At 52.1% G+C, this 26,876-nt stretch overlaps 1 protein-coding gene across 5 annotated transcripts in view; it reads right to left on the reverse strand.

The window, feature by feature from the left end:
* Nucleotides 1-7,484: 7,484 nt before the first annotated feature.
* The window catches only part of PRKCD (protein kinase C delta), a 32,503-nt gene continuing 13,111 nt past the window's right edge, over nucleotides 7,485-26,876 (reverse strand). For 2 of the 5 annotated variants that reach the window (XR_014232811.1, XR_014232812.1), the window contains 18 exons: nucleotides 24,211-24,344; nucleotides 22,896-23,095; nucleotides 21,531-21,591; nucleotides 21,196-21,358; nucleotides 21,066-21,097; nucleotides 19,828-19,913; nucleotides 19,442-19,571; nucleotides 18,680-18,780; nucleotides 17,558-17,654; nucleotides 17,280-17,377; nucleotides 16,941-17,114; nucleotides 16,552-16,643; nucleotides 15,922-15,984; nucleotides 14,767-14,905; nucleotides 14,425-14,613; nucleotides 13,702-13,830; nucleotides 8,833-11,800; nucleotides 7,485-8,740 (listed from right to left, as the gene is read on the reverse strand). Coding sequence is in view for 2 of the 5 variants with exons in the window: in XM_082348198.1 (XP_082204324.1) it covers nucleotides 11,642-11,800; nucleotides 13,702-13,830; nucleotides 14,425-14,613; nucleotides 14,767-14,905; nucleotides 15,922-15,984; nucleotides 16,552-16,643; nucleotides 16,941-17,114; nucleotides 17,280-17,377; nucleotides 17,558-17,654; nucleotides 18,680-18,780; nucleotides 19,442-19,571; nucleotides 19,828-19,913; nucleotides 21,066-21,097; nucleotides 21,196-21,358; nucleotides 21,531-21,591; nucleotides 22,896-23,095; nucleotides 24,211-24,325 (2,028 nt within the window). In the remaining 3 variants the exon portion in view is untranslated. Of the gene's footprint in view, nucleotides 11,801-13,701; nucleotides 13,868-14,424; nucleotides 14,614-14,766; nucleotides 14,906-15,921; nucleotides 15,985-16,551; nucleotides 16,644-16,940; nucleotides 17,115-17,279; nucleotides 17,378-17,557; nucleotides 17,655-18,679; nucleotides 18,781-19,441; nucleotides 19,572-19,827; nucleotides 19,914-21,065; nucleotides 21,098-21,195; nucleotides 21,359-21,530; nucleotides 21,592-22,895; nucleotides 23,096-24,210; nucleotides 24,345-26,876 lie in introns of those variants that run through there. The other 3 variants (XR_014232810.1, XM_082348198.1, XM_082348199.1) reach the window with 3 other exon arrangements.

Consider the following 26,876-nt stretch of genomic DNA (forward strand, 5'->3'; position numbering starts at 1 on the left):
CCATTGGTAATTTGATAGGGATTGCATTGAATCTGTAGATTGCTTTGGGTAGTAGAGTCATTTTCCCAGTATTGATTCTTCCAATCCAAGAACATGGTATGTCTCTCCATCTGTTGGTTTCATCTCTAATTTCTTTCAACAGTGTCTTATAGTTTTCTGCATACAGGTCTTTTGTCTCCCTAGGTAGGTTTATTCCTAGGTATTTTATTCTTTTTGTGGCAATGGTAAATGGGAGTGTTTCCTTAATTTCTCTTTCAGATTTTTCATCATTAGTGTCATCATTTCATCATTAGTGTCATCATTCATCATTAGGAATGCAAGAGATTTCTGTGCATTAATTTTGTATCCCGCAACTTTACCAAATTCATTGATGAGCTCTAGTAGTTTTCTGGTGGCATCTTTAGGATTCTCTATGTATAGTATCATGTCATCTGCAAACTGACAGTTTTACTTCTTCTTTTCCAATTTGGATTCCTTTTATTTCTTTTTCTTCTATGATTGCCATGGCTAGGACTTCCAAGACTATGTTGAATAATAATGGCAAGAGTGGACATTCTTGTCTTGTTCCTGATCTAAGAGGAAATACTTTCAGTTTTTCACCATTGAGAATGATGTTTGCTGTGGGTTTGTCATATATGGCCTTTATTATGTTGAGGTAGGTTCCCTCTATGAGCACTTTCTGGAGAGGTTTTTTTATCATAAATCGGTGTTGAATTTTGTCAAAAGCTTTTTCTGCATCTATTGAAATGATCATATGGTTTTTATTCTTCAATTTGTTAATATGGTGTATCACATTGATTGATTTGCATATATTGAAGAATCCTTGCATCCCTGGGTTAAATCCCACTTGATCGTGGTGTATGATCCTTTTAATTTGTTGTTGGATTCTGTTTGCTGGTATTTTGTTGAGGATTTTTGCATCTATGTTCATTGGTGATATTGGTCTCTAGTTTTCTTTTTTTGTAGTATCTTTGTCTGGTTTTGGTATCAGGGTGGTGGTGGCCTCATAGAATGAGTTGGGGAGTGTTCCTTTCTCTGCAATTTTTTGGAAGAGTTTGAGAAGGATGGGTGTTAGCTCTTCTCTAAATGTTTGATAGAATTCACCTGTGAAGCCATCTGGTCCTGGACTTTTGTTTGTTGGAAGATTTTTAATCACAGTTTCAATTTCATTACTTGTGATTGGTCTGTTCATATTTTCTATTTCTTCCTGGTTCAGTCTTAGAAGATTATACCTTTCTAAGAATTTGTCCATTTCTTCCAGGTTGTCCATTTTATTGGCATAGAGTTGCTTGTGGTAGTCTCTTAGGATGCTTTGTATTTCTGTGGTGTCTGTTGTAACTTCTCCTTTTTCATTTCTAATTTTATTGATTTGAGTCCTCTCCCTCTTTTTCTTGATGAGTCTGGCTAATGGTTTATCAATTTTGTTTATCTTCTCAAAGAACCAGCTTTTAGTTTTATTGATCTTTGCTGTTGTTTTCTTTGTTTCTATTTCATTTATTTCTGCTCTGATCTTTATGATTTCTTTCCTTCTGCTAACTTTGGGTTTTGTTTGTTCTTCTTTCTCTGGTTCCTTTAGGTGTAATGTTAGATTGCTTATTTGAGATTTTTCCTGTTTCTTGAGGTAGGCTTGTATAGCTATAACCTTCCCTCTTAGAACTGCTTTTGCTGCATCCCGTAGGTTTTGGATCGTTGTGTTTTCATTATCATTTGTCTATAGGTATTTTTTGATTTCTTCTTTGATTTCTTCAGTGATCTCTTGGTTATTTAGTAATGTATTGTTTAGCCTTCATGTGTTTGTGTTTTTTACGTTTTTTTCCCTGTAATTGATTTTTTAAAAAAATTTTATTGGAGTATAGTTGATTTACAATGTTGTGTTAGTTTTAGGTGTACTCCCCTCTGTTTCTTTTTCTTTTTTAAAAAAATTAATTAGTTTATGTATTATTTATTTTTGGTTGTGTTGGGTCTTCGTTGCTACACATGGGCTTTCTCTAGTTGCCTGTAATTGATTTCTAATCTCATAGCGTTGTGGTCAGAAAAGATGCTTGATATGATTTCCATTTTCTTAAATTTACTGAGGCTTGATTCGTAACCCAAGATGTGATCTATCCTGGAGAATATTCTGTGCGCACTTGAGAAGAAAGTGTAATCTGCTGTTTTTGGATGGAATGTCCTATAACTATCAATTAAATCTATCTGGTCTATTGTGTCATTTAAAACTTGTGTTTCCTTATTAATTTTGTTTGGATGATCTGTCCATTGGTGTAAGTGAGGTGTTAAAGTCCCCCACTATTATTGTGTTACTGTCGATTTCCTCTTTTAGAGCTGTTAGCAGTTGCCTTATGTATTGAGGTGCTCCTATGTTGGGTGCATATTTATATTTATAATTGTTGTATCTTCTTCTTGGATTGATCCCTTGATCATTATGTAGTGTCCTTCCTTGTCTCTTGTAACATTCTTTATTTTAAAGTCTATTTTATCTGATATGAGTATTGCTACTCCAGCTTTCTTTTGATTTCCATTTGCATGGAATATCTTTTTCCTTTTTCCATCCCCTCACTTTCAGTCTGAATGTGTCCCTAGGTCTGAAGTGGGTCTCTTATAGACACCATATATATGGGTCTTGTTTTTGTATCCATTCAGCAATGTGTCTTTTGGTTGGAGCATTTAATCCATTCACGTTTAAGGTAATTATCGATATGTACGTTCCTATTATCATTTTCTTAATTGTTTTGGGTTTGTTTTTGTAGGTCCTTTTCTTCTCTTGTGTTTCCCATTTAGAGAAGTTCCTTTAGCATTTGTTGTAGAGCTGGTTTGGTGATGCGGAATTCTCTTAGCTTTTGCTTGTCTGTAAAGCTTTTGATTTCTCCATCAAATCTGAATGAGATCCTTGCTGGGTAGAGTAATCTTGGTTGTAGGTTCTTCCCTTTCATCACTTTAAGTATATCATGCACTCCCTTCTGGCTTGTAGAGTTTTTGCTGAGAAATCAGCTGTTAACCTTATGGGAGTTCCCTTGTATGTTATTTGTCATTTTTCCCTTGTTGCTTTCAATAATTTTTCTTTGTCTTTAATTTTTGCCAATTTGATTACTATGTGTCTCAGTGTTTCTCCTTGGGTTTATCCTGTATGGGACTCTCTGTGCTTCCTGGACTTGGGTGGCTATTTCCTTTCCCATGTTAGGGAAGTTTTCGACTGTAATCTCTTCTCTTCTCGGGTCCTTTCTCTCTCTCTTCTTCTTCTGGGACCCCTATAATGCACATGTTGTTGCATTTAATGTTGTCCCAGAGGTTTCTTAGGCTGTCTTCATTTCTTGTCATTCTTTTTTCTTTATTCGGTTCCGCAGCAGTGAATTCCACCATTCTGTCTTCCAGGTCACTTATCTGTTCTTCTGCCTCAGTTATTCTGCTATTGATTCCTTCTAGTGTATTTTTCATTTCAGATATTGTGTTGTTTATATCTGTTTGTTTGTTCTTTAATTCTATTAGGTCTTTGTTAAACATTTCTTGCATCTTCTCGATCTTTGCCTCCATTCTTTTTCCGAGGTCCTGGATCATCTTCACTATCATTATTCTGAATTCTTTTTCTGGAAGGTTTCCTATCTCCACTTCATTTAGTTGTTTTTCTGGGGTTTTATCTTGTTCCTTCATGTGGTACATAGCCCTCTGCCTTTTCATCTTGTCTATCTTTCTGTGAATGTAGTTTTTGTTCCACAGGCTGCAGGATTGTAGTTATGCTTGCTTCTGCTCTCTGCCCTCTGGTGGATGAGGCTATTTAAGAGGCTTGTGCAAATTTCCTGATGGGAGGGACTGGTCGTGGGTAGAGCTGGCTGTTGCTTTTGTGGGCAGAGGTCAGTAAAACTTTAATCCACTTGTCTGCTGATGGGTGGGGCTGGGTTCCCTCCCTGTTGGTTGTTTGGCCTGAGGTGACCCAACACTGGAGCCTACCCGGGCTCTTTGGTGGGGCTAATGGCAGACTCTGGGAGGGCTCACGCCAAGGAGTACTTCCCAGAACTTCTGCTGCCAGTGTCCTTGTCCTCACGGTGAGACACAGCCACCCCTGCCTCTGCAGGAGACCCTCCAACACTAGCAGGTAGGTCTGGTTCAGTCTCCTATGGGGTCACTGCTCCTTCCCCTGTGTCCCGATGTGCACACTACTTTGTGTGTGCCGCCTAAGAGTGGAGTCTCTGTTTCCCCCAGTTCTGTCGAAGTCCTGCAATCAAATCCCACTAGCCTTCAAAGTCTGATTCTCTAGGAATTCCTCCTCCCGTTGCTGGACCCCCAGGTTGGGAAGCCTGACGTGGGGCTCAGAACCTTCACTCCAGTGGGTGGACTTCTGTGGGGTATCTTTTTTGGTGAGTTCCAGTGTCTTCCTGTCGATGACTGTTCAGCAGTTAGTTGTGATTCTGGTGTTCTTGCAAGAGGGAGTGAGAGCACGTCCTTCTACTATGCCATCTTGAACCAGTCCTCTATTTGTACTCATTCTTCAATCCAACTCAAGTTCTGAAATCAATAATGAGTCGTACAAGATTTAAGACATTCCTTTTTCATTTTCCTATGACTCATACTTCTTTCTTCCTGGCAGTTTGTTGGGGCGGGGGTACGAGGAGGAACTCTCCAAACTCCGGAACTCCACACTCCAGAGGCAGCCCTTTAGACGTGCTGCCTCTCCACTTCTGGGCGGGTCCTAAGCAGAGGCCCCGCCCCACGCTTGAACGTCACCCCACCTAGCAAGAACTGGGGCATTTGACATTCAAATTTTCTTTTTCATAATTTAAAACCACATGAGACCCACCTGCCACTCACATCAGCCTTAGACTCTCATTTTCCTGCTGTGGAGCTGGCTGATGGCCCAAAGCCCACAGTAAGGAAAGGGGACACAGACCCTGCTGCCAGGTCTGGAACCTACTCCTGACTCGCAGTCCAGGGCTCTTCACTCCATTCCCATCCAGGAAAATTGTGTCCCCTTTCTACATGATTCCTGGACACTAGCCTGGGCCCACCCATGCCGTGTACCTACAGCACTGTTCTGAGGCAAACATGCTTGGAGACATGGAAGATGTTCACAGAGTTAAGAATAAGAACAATAGTCTTAGATTTCCTGAGTACTCACTGTGTGCCAGGCTGCATGAAGAGTTTTCCAAGCTTCAGCCTCATAACAACACTGTAAAGCAGGTATTATTATGCACAAGCTATAGGGGAGGAAACTGAGGCTCAGAGAGGGCAAGTAACAGTGGAGGGATGGAGCAGGCAGGTGTAGACCCAGATCTGACTCCAAGTCTGCATCCCACAGTTTATCATCAGTGCTGCCACTTCCTGGCCCACGCTAAGTGAGTCTGAGTATGGGTCCAATATAAAAAGGAGCATTTGATATCCAACTACTGCAAACCTGAGCCAGGGTTTAAAGACAATCTTTCTTTCTTTTTTTAAACATACCTTGTTTCCAAACAGAGTGCTCAAGAACAATTAAGCTAACAAGATCCATTTTTAATGGAATGCAAGCATTTTGTGAAATGAGTTATTTTGAACTTATCATTGATGCAAAGTGGGTCTAATTGGCTTAATTTTTTCTCAACTCATGATTTAAATCCAGGAAGTGGCTCAGAGAGGTTTTGCCAATACTATTGATGGCAGGTTTCTAAAGGTCTGTGGCTGGCCACAGCTGTCTTGCTCTTGAACCATGTCGCAACCCTCAGCTGGGACAATGGGCCAATGCCACCTGCCAGCTGGAGGACATTGACTTCTGAGTTCCTGGGGTTTGGTCACCTGTCGCTTCTAATGTCACAAGGCAGGATTGGCAGCCACCCTTGTTTTACCGACTCCTTACCCATGTCCCCAGAGCAGGGGGAGGGGAGCTCATATCAGTCATTCACACCTTAGTAAGGAAGAAATTGGGGAAATGGGATTCTAATTGTGTGATGGATGCTAAGGAATGGGGTTGAGATTTGGGGCAGCGCAGAGACCCTCTTAATGCCAGGGGAGCTGTCTAGATGTGTAACCTCCACATCTCTGAATCTCTTCAAAATGGTCCTCGGGCACCTCCTTGCTGGAATATTTCCCCAGGGACTAATGACGGGAGGTGGGTTAGGAACCGAGCACTGTACCTGGCACAAAGCGGTCCTCCCTGGGCCTGCAAGCCCGCCGGCCACCAGAGGGCGCTGTAGCTTCCCAGGGCCGCCGCAGGCTCCCTCCCTTGTGCCTCTAGGGCCCACCGATCTTCCGCCTGTGCTGGGCGCTCACGCAGGGGTCCCAGGGTCCAGCGGTGGAGCCTTCCACACACAGGGGCTGGGCGGTACTGGCTGGCGACTTCACCTTCCAGGGTGTGGCCCTCTCACAGCCGCATCTCCTTGCTCCACCAGGACGACTGGGCGAAATGCAGATTCCCAGATCTCAACCAACTGGCTCTCAATCCTGGTGCCCGTTGGACTGTGGGGCGCTTTAGCAATACTAATGCGGGGTCCCTTCCAGAGATCACCTAGAACTAGACACGGTGCAGCCTGGGCATCGGATTCCTATGTACAGTCAGGGCTGAGACCTGCTGGCTAGAACTTGGCATAAAGGATGTGTTTTATCAGTATGCTTTGCACGCTGACTGTGAGAGCCACTGCCTTAAAGGGATTGTGGTCTGCGCAGCCCATGCATTCATTCACTCATTCACTCATTCATTCTTCATTCCACCTTTGGGTGCCCTCACGAGCTGGCACATGGAACCACAGGGTGGAATCACTCTGAAGTTTTGGTTCTCTAACTTGCTCATCTTGATTCCTTGGCCCTGCACCACTTCCCACATCAGGAAAGTATTTAACCACCTCCCCAGGTGCTGGGTGTTCTGCTTGCTTCCAGTTTTTCCCAATTAATCCATGAGGTGGTGGGCATCCTGGGCCAGCCTCCTGGGGCCTGTGGGTGAGACTCCTCTGGGTAGCTCTGCTTGGGAAGGGGGATTGCTGGGTCATGGGGTGGGTGCATTTTAGGATTCATTCATTCATTCATTCATTCCACGCCACATGGCTTGCAGGGTCTTAGTTCCCAGACCAGGGATCAAACTTGTGCCCCCTGCAGTGGAAGCGCAGAGTCCTAACCACTGGACCGCCAGGGAATTCCCGCATTTTAGGTTTTAATTGAAACTGCCAAGGTGCCCTCCTGCAGTCTGGTCAAAAGGCCCACGGGTTCCAATGTGCAGTTGACAGGCCCGCTATCCTGAGCATGTTTCATCCCCTTGAGGGGATGGGGTCACAGTGGCTGCTGTTTACTAAGCATCTACTGTGTCCTGAGACCGTGGGATGCGCTTACAGAAATCATCCTAGTCCACAAGCATCAGCATAGTTACACGCATACCTCGGAAATATTACAAGTTCGGTTCCAGACCACCGAAATAAAGCATGAGTCACAAAAAATTTTGGGTTTCCCAGTACATATAAAAGTTATGTTTACACTATACTGTAATCTATTAAGTGCAATAACATTAGGTCTTAAAAAACAATGTACATACCTTAATTAAAAAGTACTTTATTGCTAAAAAATGCTAACCATCATCTGAGCCTTCAGCAAGTTGTAATCTTTTTGCTGGTGGAAGGTCTTGCCTCGATGTTGATGGCTGCTGACTGATCAAGGTGGTGGTTGCTTGAAGATTGAGGAAGCTGTGACAATTTCTTAAAATAACACAAAAATGAAGTTTGCCATATCAAATGACTCTTCCTTTCATGAATGATTTCTCTATAGTACACAGTGCTGTTTGATAGCATTTTACTCACAGTAGAAGTTCTTCCAAAATTGGAGTCAATCCTCTCAAGCCCTGCCACTGCTTTATCAACTATGTTTATGTAATATTCTAAATCCTTTGTTGTCATTTCAATAATCTTCAAAGCATCTTCACCAGGAGTAGATTCCATCCCAAGAAACCACTTTCTTTGTTCATTCATAAGAAGCAATTCCTCGTTCGTTAAAAGTTTTATCATGAGATTGCAGCAATTCAGTTACATCTTCAGGCTCTACTTCTAACTCTGGTTCTTCTGCTATTTCCATCACATCTGCAGTGACTTCCTCCACTGAAGTCCTGAACCCCTCAAAGTCATCCATGATGGTGGGAATCAACTTCTTCCAAACTCTTCTTAATGTTATTTTGACCTCTTTCCATGGATCACAAATGTCTTAATGACATCTAGAATGGTAAATCTTTTCCAAAAGGTTTTCAATTTTCAGATCCATCAGAGGAATCACTATGTGTGGCAGCTATAGCCTTGTGAAATGTATTTCCTTTTTTAAAAAATAAATTTATTTATTTATCTTGGTTGCGTTGGGTCTTCGTTGCTGCGCGCAGGCTTTCTCTAGTCGTAGCGAGTAGGAGCTACTTTTTGTTGCGGTGTGCAGGCTTCTCATTGCGGTGGTTTCTCTTATTGTGGAGCACCGACTCTAGGTGCATGGGCTTCAGTAGTTGTGGCACGTGGGCTCTAGAGTAGTTGTGGCTTGCAGGCTCTAGAGCGCAGGCTCAGTAGTTGTGGCGCACGGCCTTAGTTGCTCTGCGGCATGTGGGATCTTCCCGGACCAGGGCTCAAACCCGTGTCCCCTGCGTTGGCAGGTGGATTCTTATCTTTTTGCGTTTTTCTTGGCTGCGCTGTGCGGCATGTGGAATCTCAGTTCCCTGACCAGGGATTGAACCCATGTCCCTTGCAGTGGAAGCGCGGAGTCCTAACCACTGGACTACCAGGGAAGTTCGGATTAAGTTCTTATATGGGCACAGTTTGTGGTGCTGCAAAACAATTACAATAGTAACATCAGACATCACTGATCACCATTACAAATATAATAATAACTTGAAATTTGAAATATTGAGAGAATTACCAAAATGTGACACAGAAGCACAAAGTGAGCAAATGCCGTTGGAGAAATGGTGCCGATCGACTTGCTCCACGCAGGGTTGCCACAAACCTTCAATTTGTAAAGAACGTGATGTCTGCAAAGCGTAGTATAGCGAAGTGCAGTAAAATGAAGTCTGCCTGCATCCCCATTTTACAGTAAAGGAAACTGGAGCTCCGGGAAGTTGTCACTCACTGAGGTCACACAACCAGGGACATGCAGGGTTTGGAACCAGGGGTATCTGACAGCAGAGCCCTGCTCCTGCCCCCAGGCCCTCCTGCATCTGTGTTTGCTTGGCTCTGAGTGTGAGGCCTGGTACACATTTCAGGTGGAGGCCAAGCTCGCTGCTCTGCCTACACACCTACCCGGCAGGTGGAGGGCCGCCTTCCAGACCCCCAGATCCCAGTGAAAGCGTGGCTCCGGGCCCACCACGAGAGGCATTTCCTGGGCCACCCGTCAGGCCTGGTGCCTATGCAACTCTGGGGACAGGCCTTGAGCTGCACAGCTTCCCAGGCAGTTTGGCAGCATCCCTGGCAGCTGCTTCCCCGTCCCCCAGGCTTTGCCCAGCCCCATGGGGTACCGAGCATCAGTCTCTGAGGGGTTCCCCAGAGCCGGGAGCTCCAAGAGCCAGTAGGGAGTAATGGTCCCGTTTTACAGATGAGGAACTGAGGCCTAAGGAAGAAACTCGTGGTGGTTACAGTGTGTGGGTAGCAGAGTAGAACTCACACTTCCGTTCTTCCCGCCACCCTCCACAGCCTCTGGCTGAAAAACGACTTCGTCTCCCAGCCCACACAGGAGGAAACGGGCTCTGGCTGCACGGCTCTGCCTTGGAGCTGCAGGACGATGGGAGAGGCTCTGAATTCACTCACCAACTGTAGTTCTGTTCTAAACACACTCTGGACCACCCCGGGGGCCTCTGGGGCCTGTGCAACAGAAGTAGGGAACGGGGGTCCCCAGGCTCCTCCTCTGGGCTCTCACAGCCCCAGCATTCCCCAGCACAGCCCATGTCACGCTGTCTCCCCCACCTGTGAGCCCAAGGGGACAAAGCCCCACTTCTGGGGCTTTCACTGCTGGACGCAGAGCAGGGATTCAAGTGTTTCCCGAGAGGATGGCAGGTGGAGAAGACAGGGGGACACTTAGGTCTCTCTGGGGAGGGTTCGGCCCCCAATCCCCGCAGCACCAGCACCCCCTCATCCGGCTCCTCTCCAGCTGTGGAAACTTGTACCACAGCCCAGAAAAATGAACTTGCTGGAAGTCAGCTGCTTGGCTGCCAGGGCCGGCCAATCGGGTGCTGGGGGCACCTCGCTCACCACCAGGGACGAGGGCCGGGGGCTGGACCAGAGGGGCTGGAGGGAGGGCCCTGCCTGAGGCCTGTGCCCAGAGAGAGGTGGAGAGGACGAAACAGGAAGCCGAGAGCGGGTGTTGAAGTGGTGGGGACAGAGAGCTGCACGCTCAGGGGGACACCGGCTGCCACCAGTTTCCTCGCTGCACAAGGGCACACTGAGCAAGTCTCTCAACCTCAACCCGGCCACTCGGCATTTTCTCACTTTTTTCTCCTACCCTGCTCCCCTCCCTGTCCCCAGGTAGGAAAGAGCTCCTGAGATATAGATTCTAGAACTCAGACACAGACGCCTCTGTGGCAAGGGCGGGGACAAACATGAGATGAGGAGTTACACCGAGTACCGCCTTGCTTTGTCCCCATTTTACAGATGAGGAAATGGAGGTTTCAAATGATTAAGTGACATCTTAAAAGCCGTATCTTTTGGCTACTCTGCGATTTGAATCCAGTGCTGTCTGAAGTCTGAGCTGTATTTCCTTCCTCTCCCGTCCTCCTCCCCAGTCTGGGCTGGCCTCGACGACTTTGCTCACGTCTCCCAGCCAGACCTTGCACTATCCTGCTTTTCAGCGCTCGCCCCTCACTCTTCTGAGATAGACTCTCTGCAGCTGGTCCCACCTCCTCCCATCACCCCACAGACACACCTGGGGCTCCCTCAGCCACCCAGAAAAGTTTTCTGTTTTTGGCCCACGGCCCTGGAGCCAGAGGAAACCCATAAATACAAACACATTTGCATGAAAGCCCAGGGGTCTGCATCTGCAGCTAACAGCTCGGTTTAACTTCCAAGACACAGCTGCCAGAAGCGGAAGCAGCAGCCACCAGCTTCCTGGGAGAAACGTGTCCCGACAGCCAGGTCGGTATCAGTTGGTGTTTATTTAGACACACAAATAAAAGAACCTGATGGTTCAAACAGCTTGTGCTTCTTTTTTTTTTTTTTTTTTTGGGGGGTGGTGGGAGGTGGGGAGGGTGTGCATCATATATATAATATATATATATTTTAAAAGATCAACATATCACCAGTCCCCCACATTTTTCTCTACTGAGCAATATATACAGCCTATATATATATATATATATATATATATATATATATATATATATATATGCGTGTATATATATATATATTACATATTTTTTTCAATAGATAACTACATTCAAGTAATGAAACACAGGATTTACAATTTCCCTCTGAGGGCAGAGGAAAAGCAAATTCACATACAATTCACAGAGGAAGTACCATGAAAGCCCAGCCAGACAGGAGCTGAGGCCTCTCTGGGGTACGAGGGAGACAGGCAGCAGCAGAAATTATGACAATCACACTGCTGCTTATCGTGGGGGACAGGCAGGTGCCGATGAAGTGGGGGGCCCCGCCTGCTCTGCCTGGGCCAGGTCAGCAGGCCGTGCTGGCTGACCCAGGCTCCCTGGCTGGGGTGGGTTGGGGGCACATGTCTGGCAACCTCAATTTTCCAGGAGCCCCTCGAATTTGGGGTTCACAAAGGAGAAGCCGGCAAATGCTGTTTGGTCCATGGAGTCGATGAGGTCCTTGTCGCTGTAGGAGAGGCGCGGCTTCTCGTTCAGGAACTCCTGGTCGAAGTTGCTGTAGTCTCCAGGGGACCTCTGCAAGCAGAAGGCAGGGGTGCGTAAGCGGGACCCAAAGGGCAACCTTCCAATGGGTTCCCGAGGTTCTGGGGACCCATTCCCGGAGCCATAATCCCTGTTGGGCTGGGCCAAGCCAGAGCTGTTCTTATTTAGAACAGAAAAGGGAGTCTTTCCTCTGGAAGGTGGATGCTGTTACCAAGGGAATGAGGGAAGCCAGCAGGGGGCCTGCAGGAGGAAAGGTGGACATCCACCCAAGCAGGGTTCTAGAAGACCACAGCCCTGGGTCAAAGCCCACCCACCACCCGTTTTTGTAGGTCCCACAAGCTAAGGCTGGCTTTTGCATTTTTAAATGTTTAGGAAAAATCAAAAGGAGAATAACACTTCATGACATGTGAAAATTAAATGAAATTCAAAGTTCGGCATCCATAAATAAAGTTTTATTTGTGCACAACCACACCCCCTCACTGACATACCGTCTATGGCTGCCTTGAGACTATCTGGCCTGCAAAGCCTAAGATATTTACTATCATGCTGTTCACAGGAAAAGTTTGCCAGCTCTCTGCTTCTGAAGGTACAATGAAAGGGTGATTGAAAGAGGTCTTAAGCTGGTGGCCCTCAGGCCAAACTGAGCTGCAGGTACAACCATTTTGACTAGCCATGGGTTTTAATGGCATTTGAGCCAATATTTTTAAATTGGGCAATTTGACATAAAAATCCTGGTTTCTGGCTTCTTTTGAAAATTGACAGAGCAGAGCAGCCCTGGGCCCCTGTCCTGGCACGTCTGCCCACTCTTGGTGCTGAAACCCGCCTGGCCAGCTCATCACAGGCCCAACTTCCCACTGACAGGGGCTGCCGATCAGCTGCCTGGTGTTATTTAAAATCAATCTATCCCTCTTTCTATCAAAAGCGAGACACTGAAAGCAGGCTGTGTGATTTTCCTACAGCTGGCCTGGCCTGGTAGTGACGTGCCCAGGGCAGGAGGCACTGAGTTTGAGATCCCTGGAATGGGGGAGTGCTCTGCAGCTTCAAGACACAAACACATTACGCAGGCTGCTCAGTGGGAAAAGCGTGTCCTGACAGAAGAGGGGAAGCAAAGGAGAGAAAGGGGAAGGGAGGGAAGAGCTGCGATCAGAGAAGGGCCACGGAGTTCAACTTCTGAGAAGCCAGCCTGCCTCTGCTCTCCTCCTGGCTCCTTGGCGGCTTCTCTAGATTCTAGGCCTTTATGCAAACCATCCCTCCTCTACCTGGAATACCTCCCATCTGCCCTCGGCCTGGTCGAGCTTCCCCAGCCCTGCCGACATCCCATTTCCTCTCAGACCCACCCCGATCTCTGCATCTTGGGCGCCGGCCCACAGACCCTCCCAATGGCAACTGATTGTGTGTGGCCTTGTGACACGTCTTGTACTGCCGTCATTTATCATAAATGACCATCAGTGTGCAAGTTTCCTATCTCTCTGAGGAGCTGGGGCCCCTCTAGCTCTGGGACTGGGCCTCCCACTTCGCTATGCAGCCCAGCACAGTGCTCTGCACCCAGAGGGCACTCAGCACTTCCGATACTTTTTGGAAAATGGATTGGATAGATGGGTAGATGGAGGGAGGGGGGCCTTAACTCTGATCCCCAAAGCATACTCCCCTGCACACAGTGGGTTTTAAAGAACGTATGCTAAAGGGTGGCTGGATCCACTGTCACCAATGTTTGTTGAATGACTGACTGAGGAGAGATGGTGAGGATACGAGCGTAGAGGCTGTGGCTCAGTGTGCCAAAGAGGTTGGGAAAGCAGATTTGCTAGAAGAAGGGAGAGGAGGAGAGCATGTGAGTGATGCAGGAGAGAGGCAGGGCAAAGCAGGAGGAGTCCACCCCGGAAGGCAGTGAGGGACAACGTCGAGTGGGCAGCCCCCACTGGAGTGGGATCACGTACCACTCTGGGCTTGAAGGGCGGCTCCACTGCACGTTTCTCCAGCAGAGCCCAGTTGATGGTCTTGAAGAAGGGGTGGATTTTGATGTTCCCTGACACTCCCAGCCTCCTGGTTGTATCCCGTTCAAGCAGCTGCAACGCAGCAGGTAACCTGGTTAGCACCCGAGGGCTGTAGGAAATGGGAGCCTCAGAAAACCCCCAAGCAGGCCAAGGGGTGCCCAGGCTGGTCCAGCCCAGGCTGGTGTCACAGCCCAGGGCCTCTGGGGCTGAGAAGTCCTCTCTGGCCTCTGGTCCCAGGGCCGGTGGAGAAACAGGGCGTGGACTGGTGCTGCCAGGACCCTCAGCTGGTGGGACTTGTGAGTAAAAGCAGGAGCCCTTACTGGGTGTTTACCATCTGCCTGGCATCATACATTTATGTTTTTTCCCCAAAACTCTGTGAGAAAGGTTCTCTTCCGGCCTCATTTTGTAGATAAGGAGGTAGACTCAGAGTTTAGCCTAAGGTCTATCTGTCTTCTGACCCCAAGCCCATCATTGCCAGGCCAGGCTGATTCAGTGCAGGGAACACAGACAGGAGGTCCCGGGAACGTGGCAGGAGAGTGACCCCCCAATGTGTTAGGACCGGAGCACTGGTGAGGCTGCCATCCCCGAGACAGGAGGCTTCTGGCATTCCCGTGACCTGGCGTCTGCCAGCTCCTGCCCCTGCCAGCCCAGCCCAGGGGCTCCTACCTTCTCCAGGATGTCCTTGGACTCCCTGGTGATCCAGCGGGGATAATACGGTGAGTCCACACGGATGGACTCGAAGAGTTCGTCCTCATCGTCACCGTGGAAGGGGGACTGACCAATGAGCATCTCATAGAGGAGGACTCCAAAGGACCACCAGTCCACGGAGAATGAGTACTTCAGGCCCTGCAGGATCTGGGGCAGAGGGGGTGCCGGAGCTGAGGGGGCCCTGGAGCACAAGCCCCGGCCAGCCCTCCTCAGCCTCTCGGCTGTGGCTTGGACGTCGTCACCCACCCCCTGTGGAGACAAGGTGTCGGCCAGAGGCGGGGCCGGGAGGGTGCCACTCACCTCGGGGGCGATGTAGTCAGGGGTGCCGCAGAAGGTGCTGGCCTGTTTGTCCCCGAACACGTTCTCCTTGCACATGCCGAAGTCAGCAATCTTGATGTGGCCGTCCCGGTCCAGCATCACGTTGTCCAGCTTGAGGTCCCTGCGGGGAGGGGACAGGAAAAGGAGTCGTTAGGGTCCAACTCCCCTCCTCCCCATAGTCCCCTCCCATGTCCCCACTGTCAGCCTGGAAAGCCTAGGACTCTCTCCAGGGGACGAGGGAATGAGGAAGAGGAGGGGAAAGAGGTGCTAAAAACAGGTGCTTCCTGCAAGCTGCCTACTGTGTGCTGTGTGCTGGACACACACTATCCTACTTCCTGAAGCCCAAAATGAGGCTCAGCGAGCTGGTATCACTAGCCTAGGGTCACCCAGCTAGTCAGCTGTGGAAGCGCCCTGGACTCAGGTTTGTCAGACTCCACAAGGGCAGGGAGCCCGTCTATTTTATGTAGGTAGTTGAGTAGATAACTTAGGCACACGGTAACAAGCACCAGAAAAGCAGAACAGCACAAGGCCCATCTTCCACTAACCTCGCTTGCCAGGCCCTCCCTAGACTGAGTCCAGGCACGGACAGCACATTACAATGTGCATTCACGCCAACTTTTAAAGCCTGGCCCCTAACATTCAATATGCACTGTCCCATGGATTGGTTTTCCTCTTGGCAACATACCTTGGGATCATCCCACAATAGTACTCACAGCACGGCCTCAGCCTTTCGGATGAGTACATATTAATCCATGGCAGGATGGGACTGTCATTTATTGGGTGAGAATTTATGAAACCAGACCCCATTGGTGGAAGCTCAGAGTGCTCGGATGCAGCTGCAGAGGGAGACCGACGGCTCCAAGGGAGGGAGACCCCATACCAGTCAGTGCTGCGCTCCCGCCAAAGCTGTCGAGTATGGGCAGGGAGTTCCCAGTCCCTGGAGCTGTGCCAGCCTCAGCTAAGGGGCCACAAGGAACTGTAGCAATGGAGTAGGTGGTTTAAGCAAATATCCAACTAAAGACCGACTCCAAGAGGAGATGGGGCCACAGCTGGACCGGGATCCACTCAGAGCATTTCAGAGGAGATGGGGTTGGGGCCTCCCCTCCTATACACCCCCCCACCTTCCGATCCCCGCACCTGTAAATGATCCCTTTCTGGTGTAGAAACTGTAGTCCACAGACTATCTCAGCCGCATAAAACCTGGATGAGACACACACACACACACCAAGTGTCCTGAGATTTCTGTGAGCAGCCCCTGCTTCTCCCTGGGTCTTCATCCCCACCCCCAGGGACAGGAAATGCTGAAAATAACTCCATGGACAACCTGGTCCTGATCAAGCACATCTTGTATCAGGCAAGTAGGGGCTGGTAGTCAAGGCAAGAGAGAAAATTGTGAAGAAAAAAGCTCCAAATGAGACAATTCTCTGTCCTAAGAGTGTATGCATTTATATAGATATGCCTGTGTGCACACACACACAGTCTGGGGGTGCATGCTAGTTTGGAGTCCACCCACCTGGGTTCTGCATCGTGCAGGATCACCCACCCGCTGAGGCCCAGGGAGGGGACAGGACCTGGCATGTCTAGGTTGTGTTCCCAGCCACAGCTCACCCCTCACCCCTAGCTTCCCACACGGGGCGGGGGATGGCCCTGGCCACCCCAAGTCTCTCCAACCCCAGCTCCAGCCCAGGCTGGCTTCACCAGGGGGAGGGAAGAAGGAATGGAAGGCAGATGGGCAGAGGGCTCTTCCTCCAACAGGGCCTCACGTACGTGGCACGGTAGAGCTCGAAGCGGCCTTTGTCCTGGATGTGATACATCAGATCGCCCCCATTGAGGAACTCCATCACAAAGAACAGGTGGTCCTGCGGGGGAAGGGTGGTGAGCAGAGGCACAGAAAGCGGCAGGAAGCTCCCTCACTGAGGACCACTAGGGGCAAGTCCCAACAGGAAGCAGGGGGCAACTCTGCCCTGGCGGATGTGAGGGGGGAAGAACGGCGCTGCCCTGGGGAGTCTGAGGAAGGGGGACTCAGCCTTGCCTTAAGTGGTCTGAGGAAGAAGACTGGGCCCTGCCCTGGAGAATCTCAATGGGAGACATGGCCCTGACCTGAGCGACTGAGGGGGGCTGTGGGCCAGGGGCACTGATAGTGGGCGGGCCGGCACCTTGGTCTGGAAGGTGCAGAAGAGATGGGTGAGAAAGGGATTCTCCCCGGAGAGCGCCAGCACCCGCTTCTCCACCATCGTGCACTCCACGTCATCATCGATCAGAACCACGTCCTTCTTGAGGGCCTTGATGGCGAAGAATTCTTTTTTGCCCTTCAGCTCTGCGAGCAGCACCTGACAGATGGGCAGGGGTGCTGAGCAGGGGAGGTTCGGACCAAAGGTCAGGGCGCATGGCCCAACCCAACCCGGAAGCACCCAGGGAGGGTGGGAAGCAGGTGGCCCTTGGCTACCGAGCCCAGGTCCCTTGGGCTGCCTGCCCCAGGGCCATGGGGCCCTCACCTTCCCGAAGCTGCCTTTGCCCAGGACCTTGAGGAAGGTGAAGTTCTCAATGCTGCACTTGGTGCTGCTCTCCCAGATCTTGCCGTAGGTCCCAGTTCCTGCTCGAGAGACAGCTGCTTCAGACTCATGTCTCATGTCCAGAGGGTGGTCCTCCCCTGCTGGGTCCCTCCCCACAGAGGTGCCTCCTCTCCGGTTGCACTCAACTGTGTGGAGAGGCTGGGTCCCATGCTGGTGTTGGGGGGTAGGGGCTTTCCTGGAAGGAATGGGCAGAGCTTCACCTGGGACATCATCTCCAGAGACTCCTGGCTTCTTCTCAAAATTCTGGTAGATCCCAACAGTCTCTGCAGTCTCGGAGTCCGACCTCCGGGCAGGTCTCTGGAGCGGGTAGGGGTTGGGGGGCCAGAGGTCATACCATGGTCAGAACTCCCAACCCAGAGGGGGGACCCCAACCATCCATAACTCCACCCTCAATATGGGTGACAGCAGGGGCAGAGCCCGGGACCCCAGGCGGTGCACGTGCATGTACACATGTGTGAACAAGCGCGCGCGCACGCACACACACTTCCGGCACAGAGACGCCTCGGTGGTCTGGAAGGCACTGATTACAAACAAAAGTTCTGGAAATTGAACCCTAACTTCCCAACCACTTACTCAATAGATTTTTATTTGTGTTGCCTTCACTTGTTTTTTTTTTCTCACTTGTGATAGATTCTAGAATCTTAAAGTTCTGTGGCCTCCTTCAAGCTCCACCCATACCCAAACACACACACACAAAACATATACACACTGGACTTTCCTGGTGGCGCAGTGGTTAAGAATCCACCTGCCAATCCAGGGCACACGGGTTCGAACCCTGGTCCAGGAAGATGTCACATTCCGTGGAGCATCTAAGCCCATGTGCCACAACTACTGAGCCTGTGCTCTAGAGCCCGTGAGCCACAATTACTGAAGCCCTTGCACCTAGAGCCCGTGCTCCACAACGAAGAGTAGCCCCTGCTCGCCACAACTAGAGAAAGCCCGCATGCAGCAACAGAGACCCAACACAGCCAAAAATAAATTAATTAATTTAAACAAAAAAAAAGTAAAGGAGGAAAAAGAGATTTCAGGTAAACTCTTTTTAAAAAAAAAAAAACAACATATACACATAAAGGCTTTAGTTCCAAGTGTTCCAACCTTGCAGTCATCCAGGTTCACCCTCAGGAAAAGCACCGCTTGAATAACTAATTTCTTAGGAGAACAAGCCCACCACCCTCTAATGTCCAATCCTTGAACTGGATCTTCCAGAAGTAGGGTCTTATGTATAAATGCCCCTCACTGCAGTTCCCCAGGAGTGGGCATGAGCCCTGACTCGTCCCCAACCCTGCCACCCTCTGTCCAGGGTTCCCACAGTGCCTGCCCACCTGGGTGACTTGGTTCAAGGCCTCGGCCAAGAGCTTCTGGTTGATGCCACAGAGGTTGGCCACCTTCATCTGGCACTTATGGTGCACGTTCATGCCACAGTCTGGGGTGGGAGAGAAGCAGAGCCATCAGGGTCCCCGCCCAGGCAGGCAGCCAGCAGGCTCCAAGAAAACTGTCCCCTTGTCCCAGGCCCAGCCAAGGGCAGGGAGGGATGGAGGAGAGAGCAAGAGAGAGGAAGGCTTTTGGCTGCGTCTGCTGGGTTTCCTGCCTTTAGAAAAAGATGTATCTGAAGCCATCACGAGCACCTGAAATCTTTCATTATTTAAAGAAGAAAAAGAAAAAACAAATGTCTGGGACAAGCAAGGCAAGTCACTTTTCCTCCAGACGTCTCTCGTTTCAGTGAAGCCTGAGGTGGGGGAGGGCCTGCTAGGAGCACGTGCTGAGCTGGTGTGAGACGGGCCCTGGCCGAGCACCTTCCGCCCACTTTCCCCTCAGTGACTCTTTGGGGCCGACTCTACTCTAATGCCTGTTTTATACTTGCGTGGAGCTCTCAGCGGTGGGGACACCTTCTGACGGTCACACAGTAGTAAATGGCAGAGTCAGTCGGGCCAGTGGGGAGGGGCCAGGAGGCCTCACCCACGTGAGAGTCCCCGAGCGAGGGGGCAAAGGCAGCCTCAGCTGGTCTCAGCTTCCGAGGTCCGGGTGGGCCCCCCTCCGGGCCCCCCTCCCACTTCCGTCGCAGCAACCCCCTGGCCGGCACGCACCTTCACACTTTAATCCCTGCTTCACCAGCCCCCAGAGCAGGCTGCCGCAGTGGTCGCAGAAGGTGGGGCTCATGTAGTTATAAACCTTGAATCGGTGTGGCATATCAATGTTGAAACGTTCTTTCTGGAACTAGGGGTGCGGGGTGTCACAGGTCAAGGGTCACATACCAGCTCTAGCCCCTTCCTCACCCCCTAACTCTCCCTGACCCAACCCCATGCGTGGCAAGATCCCCAAGAGGGCTCCATGGGGACTGGGAAATCCAGGGATCCCAGGGGCCAAGCCAGGGGAAGGAAGGAAGAAGGAAAACGGGGAGGAAGGGTGACCCCACAGGGAAGCGGTGGGGAGAGCTCGAATCCCTCCCGCCCTGCCCTGGGCCCGGCCTCACTATGGTGTCCCGGCTGTTGGCTGCAGTGCCCGTACACCGGCCAATGATCTTGTCGATGCATTTCTTGTGGATGGCAGCGTTGCATTCTTGAGGAGGCCCAGGCCCAGGAGGGGGACGGGAAGGCCCCGGAGGGGCAGAGTCTGTGAGCTGGCGCCCCCCGGCCCAGTCCTGCCCTCCATACAAAGCCCCCGTGCTCCCCGACCACCCAAACCCTCACCACACGGAGCCCACAGCCTAGAGCTTGATTTTTCTCTCCTCCAGTCAATCCCTGTGGGAGGAGTCTGGGAAGGATGGGGCAGGGAGGACAGGTCGATCTGAGGGTGTCTCGGAGGTTAGGAAAGGCTCAAGGAGTCCCGGTGGGCAGGGAGGGGGGCATGGCAGTGAGAGAACTAGAGGCAGGGGAGCCCTCTTTGTGGCTCAGGACAGCAAACAGCTCTTTAGCTCTCTCACCCACCCACCCACACACACCCACACACCCACACCCACACACACACACACACTGACAGATGCACCCCAACACAAAGGCACTCAGATACACGTACACAGCATGTATAATGACAAACCTTCTTACATAGAATGCTTACCGGGCACCAGCCACACTTAAAATACAGCTTTACATATTTTATCCCATTTGATCTTCACAATGACTCTATTGCCCCTATTTTACAGATGAGGAAATTGAGGCACAGAGAGGTTAAGTAAATTTGTCTAAGGTCCTACAGCTAGGAAGTGGTAGAGCTGGGATTCAGACCCAGGCAGGCTGGCTCCAGAGCCTGTGCTCACCACCACCGGTCCACACTGCCTCATGCATGCACCGACGGCCGTAGAGAAGGGTGTGCTCATACGTGAGTACCAGATGCACAGAGCTCTCAACAGAAGCACACATGCAGCCAGGGATGTGCTGGCAGAGGTCTAATAGCCTCTCTGGGGGGAAAGAGCCCCGATGTGCAGCACTGGCAGATTCTGTGTACATACTCCACCGGGGCCTATTTCAGGCTGCCAACGTGATGTCACTGAACAGGAAGCGCTGGGAAGAGACACGCCGGCTCCAGCACTCACTGACGCAGCCGCCGTCCACACACACACTACCACATGGAAAGCCTCACGTGCACACAGTCAAGCACAGGCTTCATCCAGACACACCGTCCCAACACAGGGCCACAGGCTTCGCTGTGAAGGCACGCAGGCACATGCGTGCACACACATGTGCATACAAACCAGGCTGTGGAGACACTTACGCCTGCACTTGTAGCCTTGCTTGTTGAGACCCCTGAAAGACAAGTGCCCAGGCAGGGTGAGTGAGGGGAAGCACCGGGGATGGGGGCCCTCCCTCACCCACCCCACCCCAGAGGATACAGCCAGTCTCACCAAACAAAGTCTCTGCACACAGAGCAGAAAGTGGGCTGTCCAAAGAAGGTGGCGATAAACTCGTGGTTCTTGATGTAGTGAATTTTGGCCTGTTTGATGGCTCCACGGCGGTTCATCGTTGGGAACTTGGCCTCGCCTTCACCCCGCATTGACTGCTTGCAATCTGGGGGCCGGGTAGCAGTGAAGTCAGCCCCAGCCCACGGGAGGGGCCACACCCCTTCAGTCCCTCCCAGGGCAGTCCTGGACAGAGCGCCAATGGAGGCTGCTTCCCTAAACCTCCGTTCTGGCTCTGGCCTCTGAACCTCCGTCCCCAGCCCAGGTAAGGAGGGGCTTACCTATGTCTTCCAGGAAATACTGCACAGACATCAACACCTTGGCCTGGGGTTGCAGGTCCAGCTGCAGGGGTGAGGGTGGGGGAGTCAATGAGGGCAGGCCTGGGCCAAGCCAGACTCAGAACCCGCCCCCATGGTTGGTCCCTGAAGGACCAGGGAGTCCCGACGGCCTAGCCAGACACCTGTCTGCCCAGAGTGGGCAGGGCCCCACCCCTGAGCCCCACCCCCAGCCCTCACCCAGGGGTATTATTACATTTGGGGAAGTGAAAGGATCCAGCCCACACCCAGCTTGGCCACATGGCCCCGGGAACAGAGTGGGAAGGGAAACTCCCCGCCCCCAACCCCGGCTGCCCGCTTCACAAGGATCTTAGAATGGAGGCACGGCATCCCCCCACACATGCAGACACACAGACACACGCATACTGACACAGCGTGCTGGTTCTCTCTCTCTCCCTCTCTCTGTCGGGGGCTCTGTCTGTCCAGTCTCCTCACACAGACTGGCTCGTCCTAAGGGCAAGACCCTCAGCTCCCCCAGGGCCTGGTGACTGACAGTGTCCCTTGGGGTGGTGGACAGAGAGCACAACAGCAGTCTGCCTGATTCTTCAAGGGTGGGTGCAGCCCTGGGTCAACCTCTCTCGGCCCAGTTCCTTCACCCCTCACTGGAGGCTGAGTAGAGTCTCCATGGTCACAGGTCTTTCCTGGCGGGGACATCTTGGCTGCAGGAGCCCACATGTAACCCCAGGGGGCAGGGATGCCCTGCCAGCGCTGACATCCTGTGGCCACGAGGGACATATGGCCATGTGTGCGTGCAGAGTCCAGGTTTCAGCAGGTGAGTGGCGGGCCATGAGCCTTCTCCTCCCCGACCCCCCCTGCTGTGGAAGATCATAACTGGTGTTCCCCGATGCCAGCCTGGGTTTGGAATATCTGTGAAGATTCCAAACAGAACTGGGAACGATGGGGTTCTCTGAGAAGGGGGACCTGGTGTTGGGGCTAGGACCCACCCTTTCATACAGCTTGATATGTTTTACTATGTGCACAACCTGCCTTTGCAAAATTAAAAGGGAAAAAAGCAGCTGTAATACCAAGGAGGGCTCTCTTTAGCACTGCCTACGTGCCAGGTTCTGCAGTAAGCCCTTTGCATCCAGCTGCTCATTTCATCAGAACTGACCCTACCGTAGGTCTTTTAGTAGTTTCTCCTTTTACAGATTCAGAAACAGACTCAGAGAGGTGAAGGGTCTGATGAATCGCAGGATTCGAACACAAGCTGTCAGCTACAGAGCTGCCCCAGTGGCCGGAGCAGCCGGGTGCCCTCGGCCGTACCCGCTCACTTTGCCCACACACATGCGTGACTGTGGCTGTGGCCCTCACCCAGAACTCGGCCTTGCCATTGTTCTTCTTGCAGCGCTCGGCCAGCACCGACACACCCACTGTCACCTCGGACACTGGCTCCTCCGCGGCTCGCATCAGCACGATCTGGATGACGCGACCCTCATAGATGTGGGCATCGAACGAGGACTTCCACTCGGGGTACATGGTGGGCTTCTTCTGCACCAGCGTCTTCCCACGCTCTGCAATGGGCCAGGAAGGCAAGGTCGGGCTAGGGCCCCTCTGTGCCTCAAATCCCAGGCCTTCCCACAGCCTTCCATCCTATGGAATCTGCCTGCTCTCTCCCCCAGGGCCCAAGTCTCCACTCCTCAGCCCTCATGACCATGCTCTGCTCGCCTCACCAGCCCCGTCTCACTCACAATCCGCATGAGAGCACAGAAACGCTGGCAGTTTCCCCAGGGTGCCCTGCTAGGTTCCACCCCGGGCCTTTGCTCCTGCTGTTCCTTCTTCCTGTGACCCTCTTCCTCCAGCCCCTCTTAGATGTCACCTTCCCTTAGACATTTACTCAGTGACACCGCCACAGGCTCCCACATGCCAGCCATGGTGTTGGAGGCAAGGAACACGGTACCTGTCCTCCTAGAGTCCCAGTCCTGGGCAGTGACATGAATCAGTTCACCCCTCAAGTGAACATTAAATCACAGCTGTCATGAGACTGAAGAGGGCAAGGTCACTAGTTCTAGACCTGCCCATGGTCAGGTGGCCTGCCCCAACCTAAGGGTCAGGGAAGGCTTCCTAGAGGAAGGGACGGCTCAGCTGAGACCTAAGGGATGAGCCAGGGGTTCACCAGGTGAGGGCAGAAGCAAGAAGGAATGGCATGAGATGTTTGCTTCTTCCAGGATGACCTCCCTGACTGCAGCCTGGGATGGTTCCTCGTCTGGACTTCCCTATCACAGGATTCACTGTCTGGCTCCTCCACCAGACTGTGAGCCCCATGAGGGCAGGGCCTGGTCAGCCCTGGAGCATGGCAGTGTTCTCAGTGCCCAGCACAGGGCCTGGCACAGATGGACATGTGGAGCTCCTGCAGGGAGCCTGTTCTTGGGCGAAACAACCAGTGGGGGAGGAGCCAGAAGCCCTGAGCTCCACAGAAGGTTCCATGTAGCCAGTGCAGGAGGGCCTACAGGCAGTGAGTAGCCTCTGTTGTCCTGCATCGCAAGCTGAGCTGGGCAGGGAGACGAGGACAAGGAAGAGAAGGATCCCTCAGAGGCTCTAGGAGAACAAGGCACAGTCCCTTCCATCGCCTCCCCCTGGCCCTGGCTTCCCCGCCCCCCCTGGCTGCTGCCAGTGCCTGTAGCCCTACCTGTGCTGAGTGCCTCCTTCATCCTCACAGCACAGAAGGGCTGGCTTGCCTCGTCTGCGGCCTGCAGGGAGCCCAGCTCGTAGGAGTTGAAGGAGATGCGCAGGAACGGTGCCATGTTGGGGCTTGCAGCAGGGCTGTGGAGACAGAAGGTGTGAGGCGGGCAGCAGGGACAGCCCTGGGAGGTGGTCAGGTATCCGCTCCCCCCAGGGCTCCCACAGCATTGAATGTGGCCCACATGGTGCTTAAAATGCACTAGTCCTAGTTGCCACCATTAAAATTGAGAAGTTTTATGTAAGACTAGATTGGTAGCCTCCCTGGTGAAATTGGAAGGTGCAACATCAGGCCTACTGGGCCATATCTGGCTGGCACTGCCCCCTTTGTTGGGCACCCCTGCCGGTTGACTCCAGTTCAGAGGCCCCCTTCCACTTCTCTCCAAATCCTATCTAGGCCCTGGAGGCATGTGAGCCTGTGACTCCCATGTCATTCATTTGGGGAGTCAGTCATTCAATGCCTCCTTTAATACCCAATGGCTGTTACCTAGTATGTGCTGGCCATAGCACCTCGGTGCCAGCCAAGATGGGCAGGACAGCACCCCTTCCTCCCTGTACCCTGCCCCATGCAGCCCTCCTTGGTTTTCAAAGTTTGTTTTTTGCTCATAACTACCCAGGCAGACAAGTAGGGCCAAGACAAGTAGCAGGGCCAAGATGATCACCCCCACTTTTCAGATGGGAAACTGAAATCCTGAGGTTGAACCAGAACCCAAAGCTGGGATTCTACTAATTAAGCACCCACTTTGGGACCAGGGTAGTGAAAGGCCCCACCCACATCAGTGTGCCTGACACTTCTGAACCTGAGCCCCTTGGGGTCAGGCGCTCTCGCCTACCTGGAAGTTTGTCCGCACTTTCAGACTACGTTTTTCCAAATATAAAACTACTTTAATGTCGAATGTAACGCTGACTTTGCTTCTTAAACCACACAGGTTGGCCCCACACGCCCCCATTCCTCACAGTTCCTCAAATCGAGGATCACTACGGGTGGCCCCGAAGGTCTTTCGTCTTGTCCTCGTGGAGGACGCTCAGCTGTGCAAGCCCACAGGTGTGCGCTCGTACACCTGCACAGACACTGGCCCCGGGCCTAGGCCCCACAGGAGGGAGCTCCACAGCCGTGGCTGCAGGAACACTTGCTAACGTTCATCCCCGTTGATACGTATTTGCTCCATCCTGAACATAAGCCGGCACGGAGGCAGACTCAGACACGCACCCTTACCCACACACGCGCCTGTGTGCACGGGCAACAGCCACCCTGGCCCTGGGACGGCTCCCCCAGCTCCTCCACATGGCCGCAGAGTACCAGCCAGGCCTGCTGGCAGCTCCAAGCCCAGATGAGCTCACAGGAAACACTTGACCTCAGCCTACAGCCCAGCCCAATGGCCCGGCCAGTCCTCTGAAGCCTGCAGCCAGAGTAGAGGGGAGGGACCATGCGGGGCAGACCCCACCACGTCCCCTGCCCGGGCCAGGCTCCTACTCAGAGGGAGTGAGAGTGGGTGTGGGAGCTCACGTCTGAGACCAGATAGGCCAGCCACAGTGACCCCTCAGCAGGCAGGGAGGGAAAGCCAGCTGTGGGCGGCTGCTGCTTCCTCCCGGGGCCCAAGCAGGCATGAGTGTGCAAGCTGGTGTTGGGGGAGGGGGGCGGTATGTGTGGGTGTGACTGCACAGCCATGGAGATGTGTGTGCCTGCGAGGACGTGTGAGTGGGTGGCAGGTAGTGGGCACTCAGCCAATGTTGAAGTGGAGAGCGAGCTGCGTGGGCCTGGCTGGGAGCGTGCATAGGAGCCTGGGTGAGTGTCTCAAACTTCTAGGCAAAAGGACATCATGCCCCTCCTGCCACCCTGTGTGGTCTGGGGGTCCAGAATGATCAGCAGGGCCCCTGCACAGCACACACTTGCCATGTGTCTGCATCCGCGTTCCAGGACCTGATCCCCGGCAGACGTGGCTCAGCCTCATGCTTCCCAATAGGATAACCTCGAGACCCAGGTGGGGCCGTGATGAACTTCCTGAGTGTCTCAGAGGATGAGGGGGCAGGTGGGCAGGGACAAAGGAGGAGCAGCTGTGCTGCAGGGGGCTGGGCTTGTATGGGAGAGGGGGTCAGGGCAGCCCTGGGTGGCAAAATGACGGGCAAGCTGCCTGGGTATAAGATCCTATCACCCACACTGCCTTGGCTGTGGGACTCTGTGGGTCACTTGGCCTGAGTCTCAGTCATCCCCATCCTCCAGATGAGGAACAGTCCCTCGCTGCAGGGTTGTCACGATGATGAGAACTTGGATAGGACGAGAGCCAACACCAACCCCACAGCCTCAGGGCGGGGGCCTCTTACCACTACAACCCGTTCTTGCTTATAGCACCCCTCTTTCATCTGTGCACCTTCCTTCACCGCTTACAAAGTACACGCACACCCCCGCCACATCCACTCCACGCCCCCCCCCCCACCCCCGTAGCCTGGGAGGATGGTCCTGATAACTGACTCTACCTCTCGGGGAAACCAAGTCTCCAGGAACAGAGCTGCTCATCCTGGAGTAGCAGGTGGGCCCAACACCTACCGGCCAGCTCCTCCTGCACCCTTCCCCCACCTCCCCTCGGGGCCCAGTCCAGGTGGCCCCTGGGCTCCGGG

This window comes from Balaenoptera borealis (genome assembly GCF_965194805.1).
Source record: "Balaenoptera borealis genome assembly, chromosome: 12".
NCBI classification, from domain to species: domain Eukaryota; kingdom Metazoa; phylum Chordata; class Mammalia; order Artiodactyla; family Balaenopteridae; genus Balaenoptera; species Balaenoptera borealis.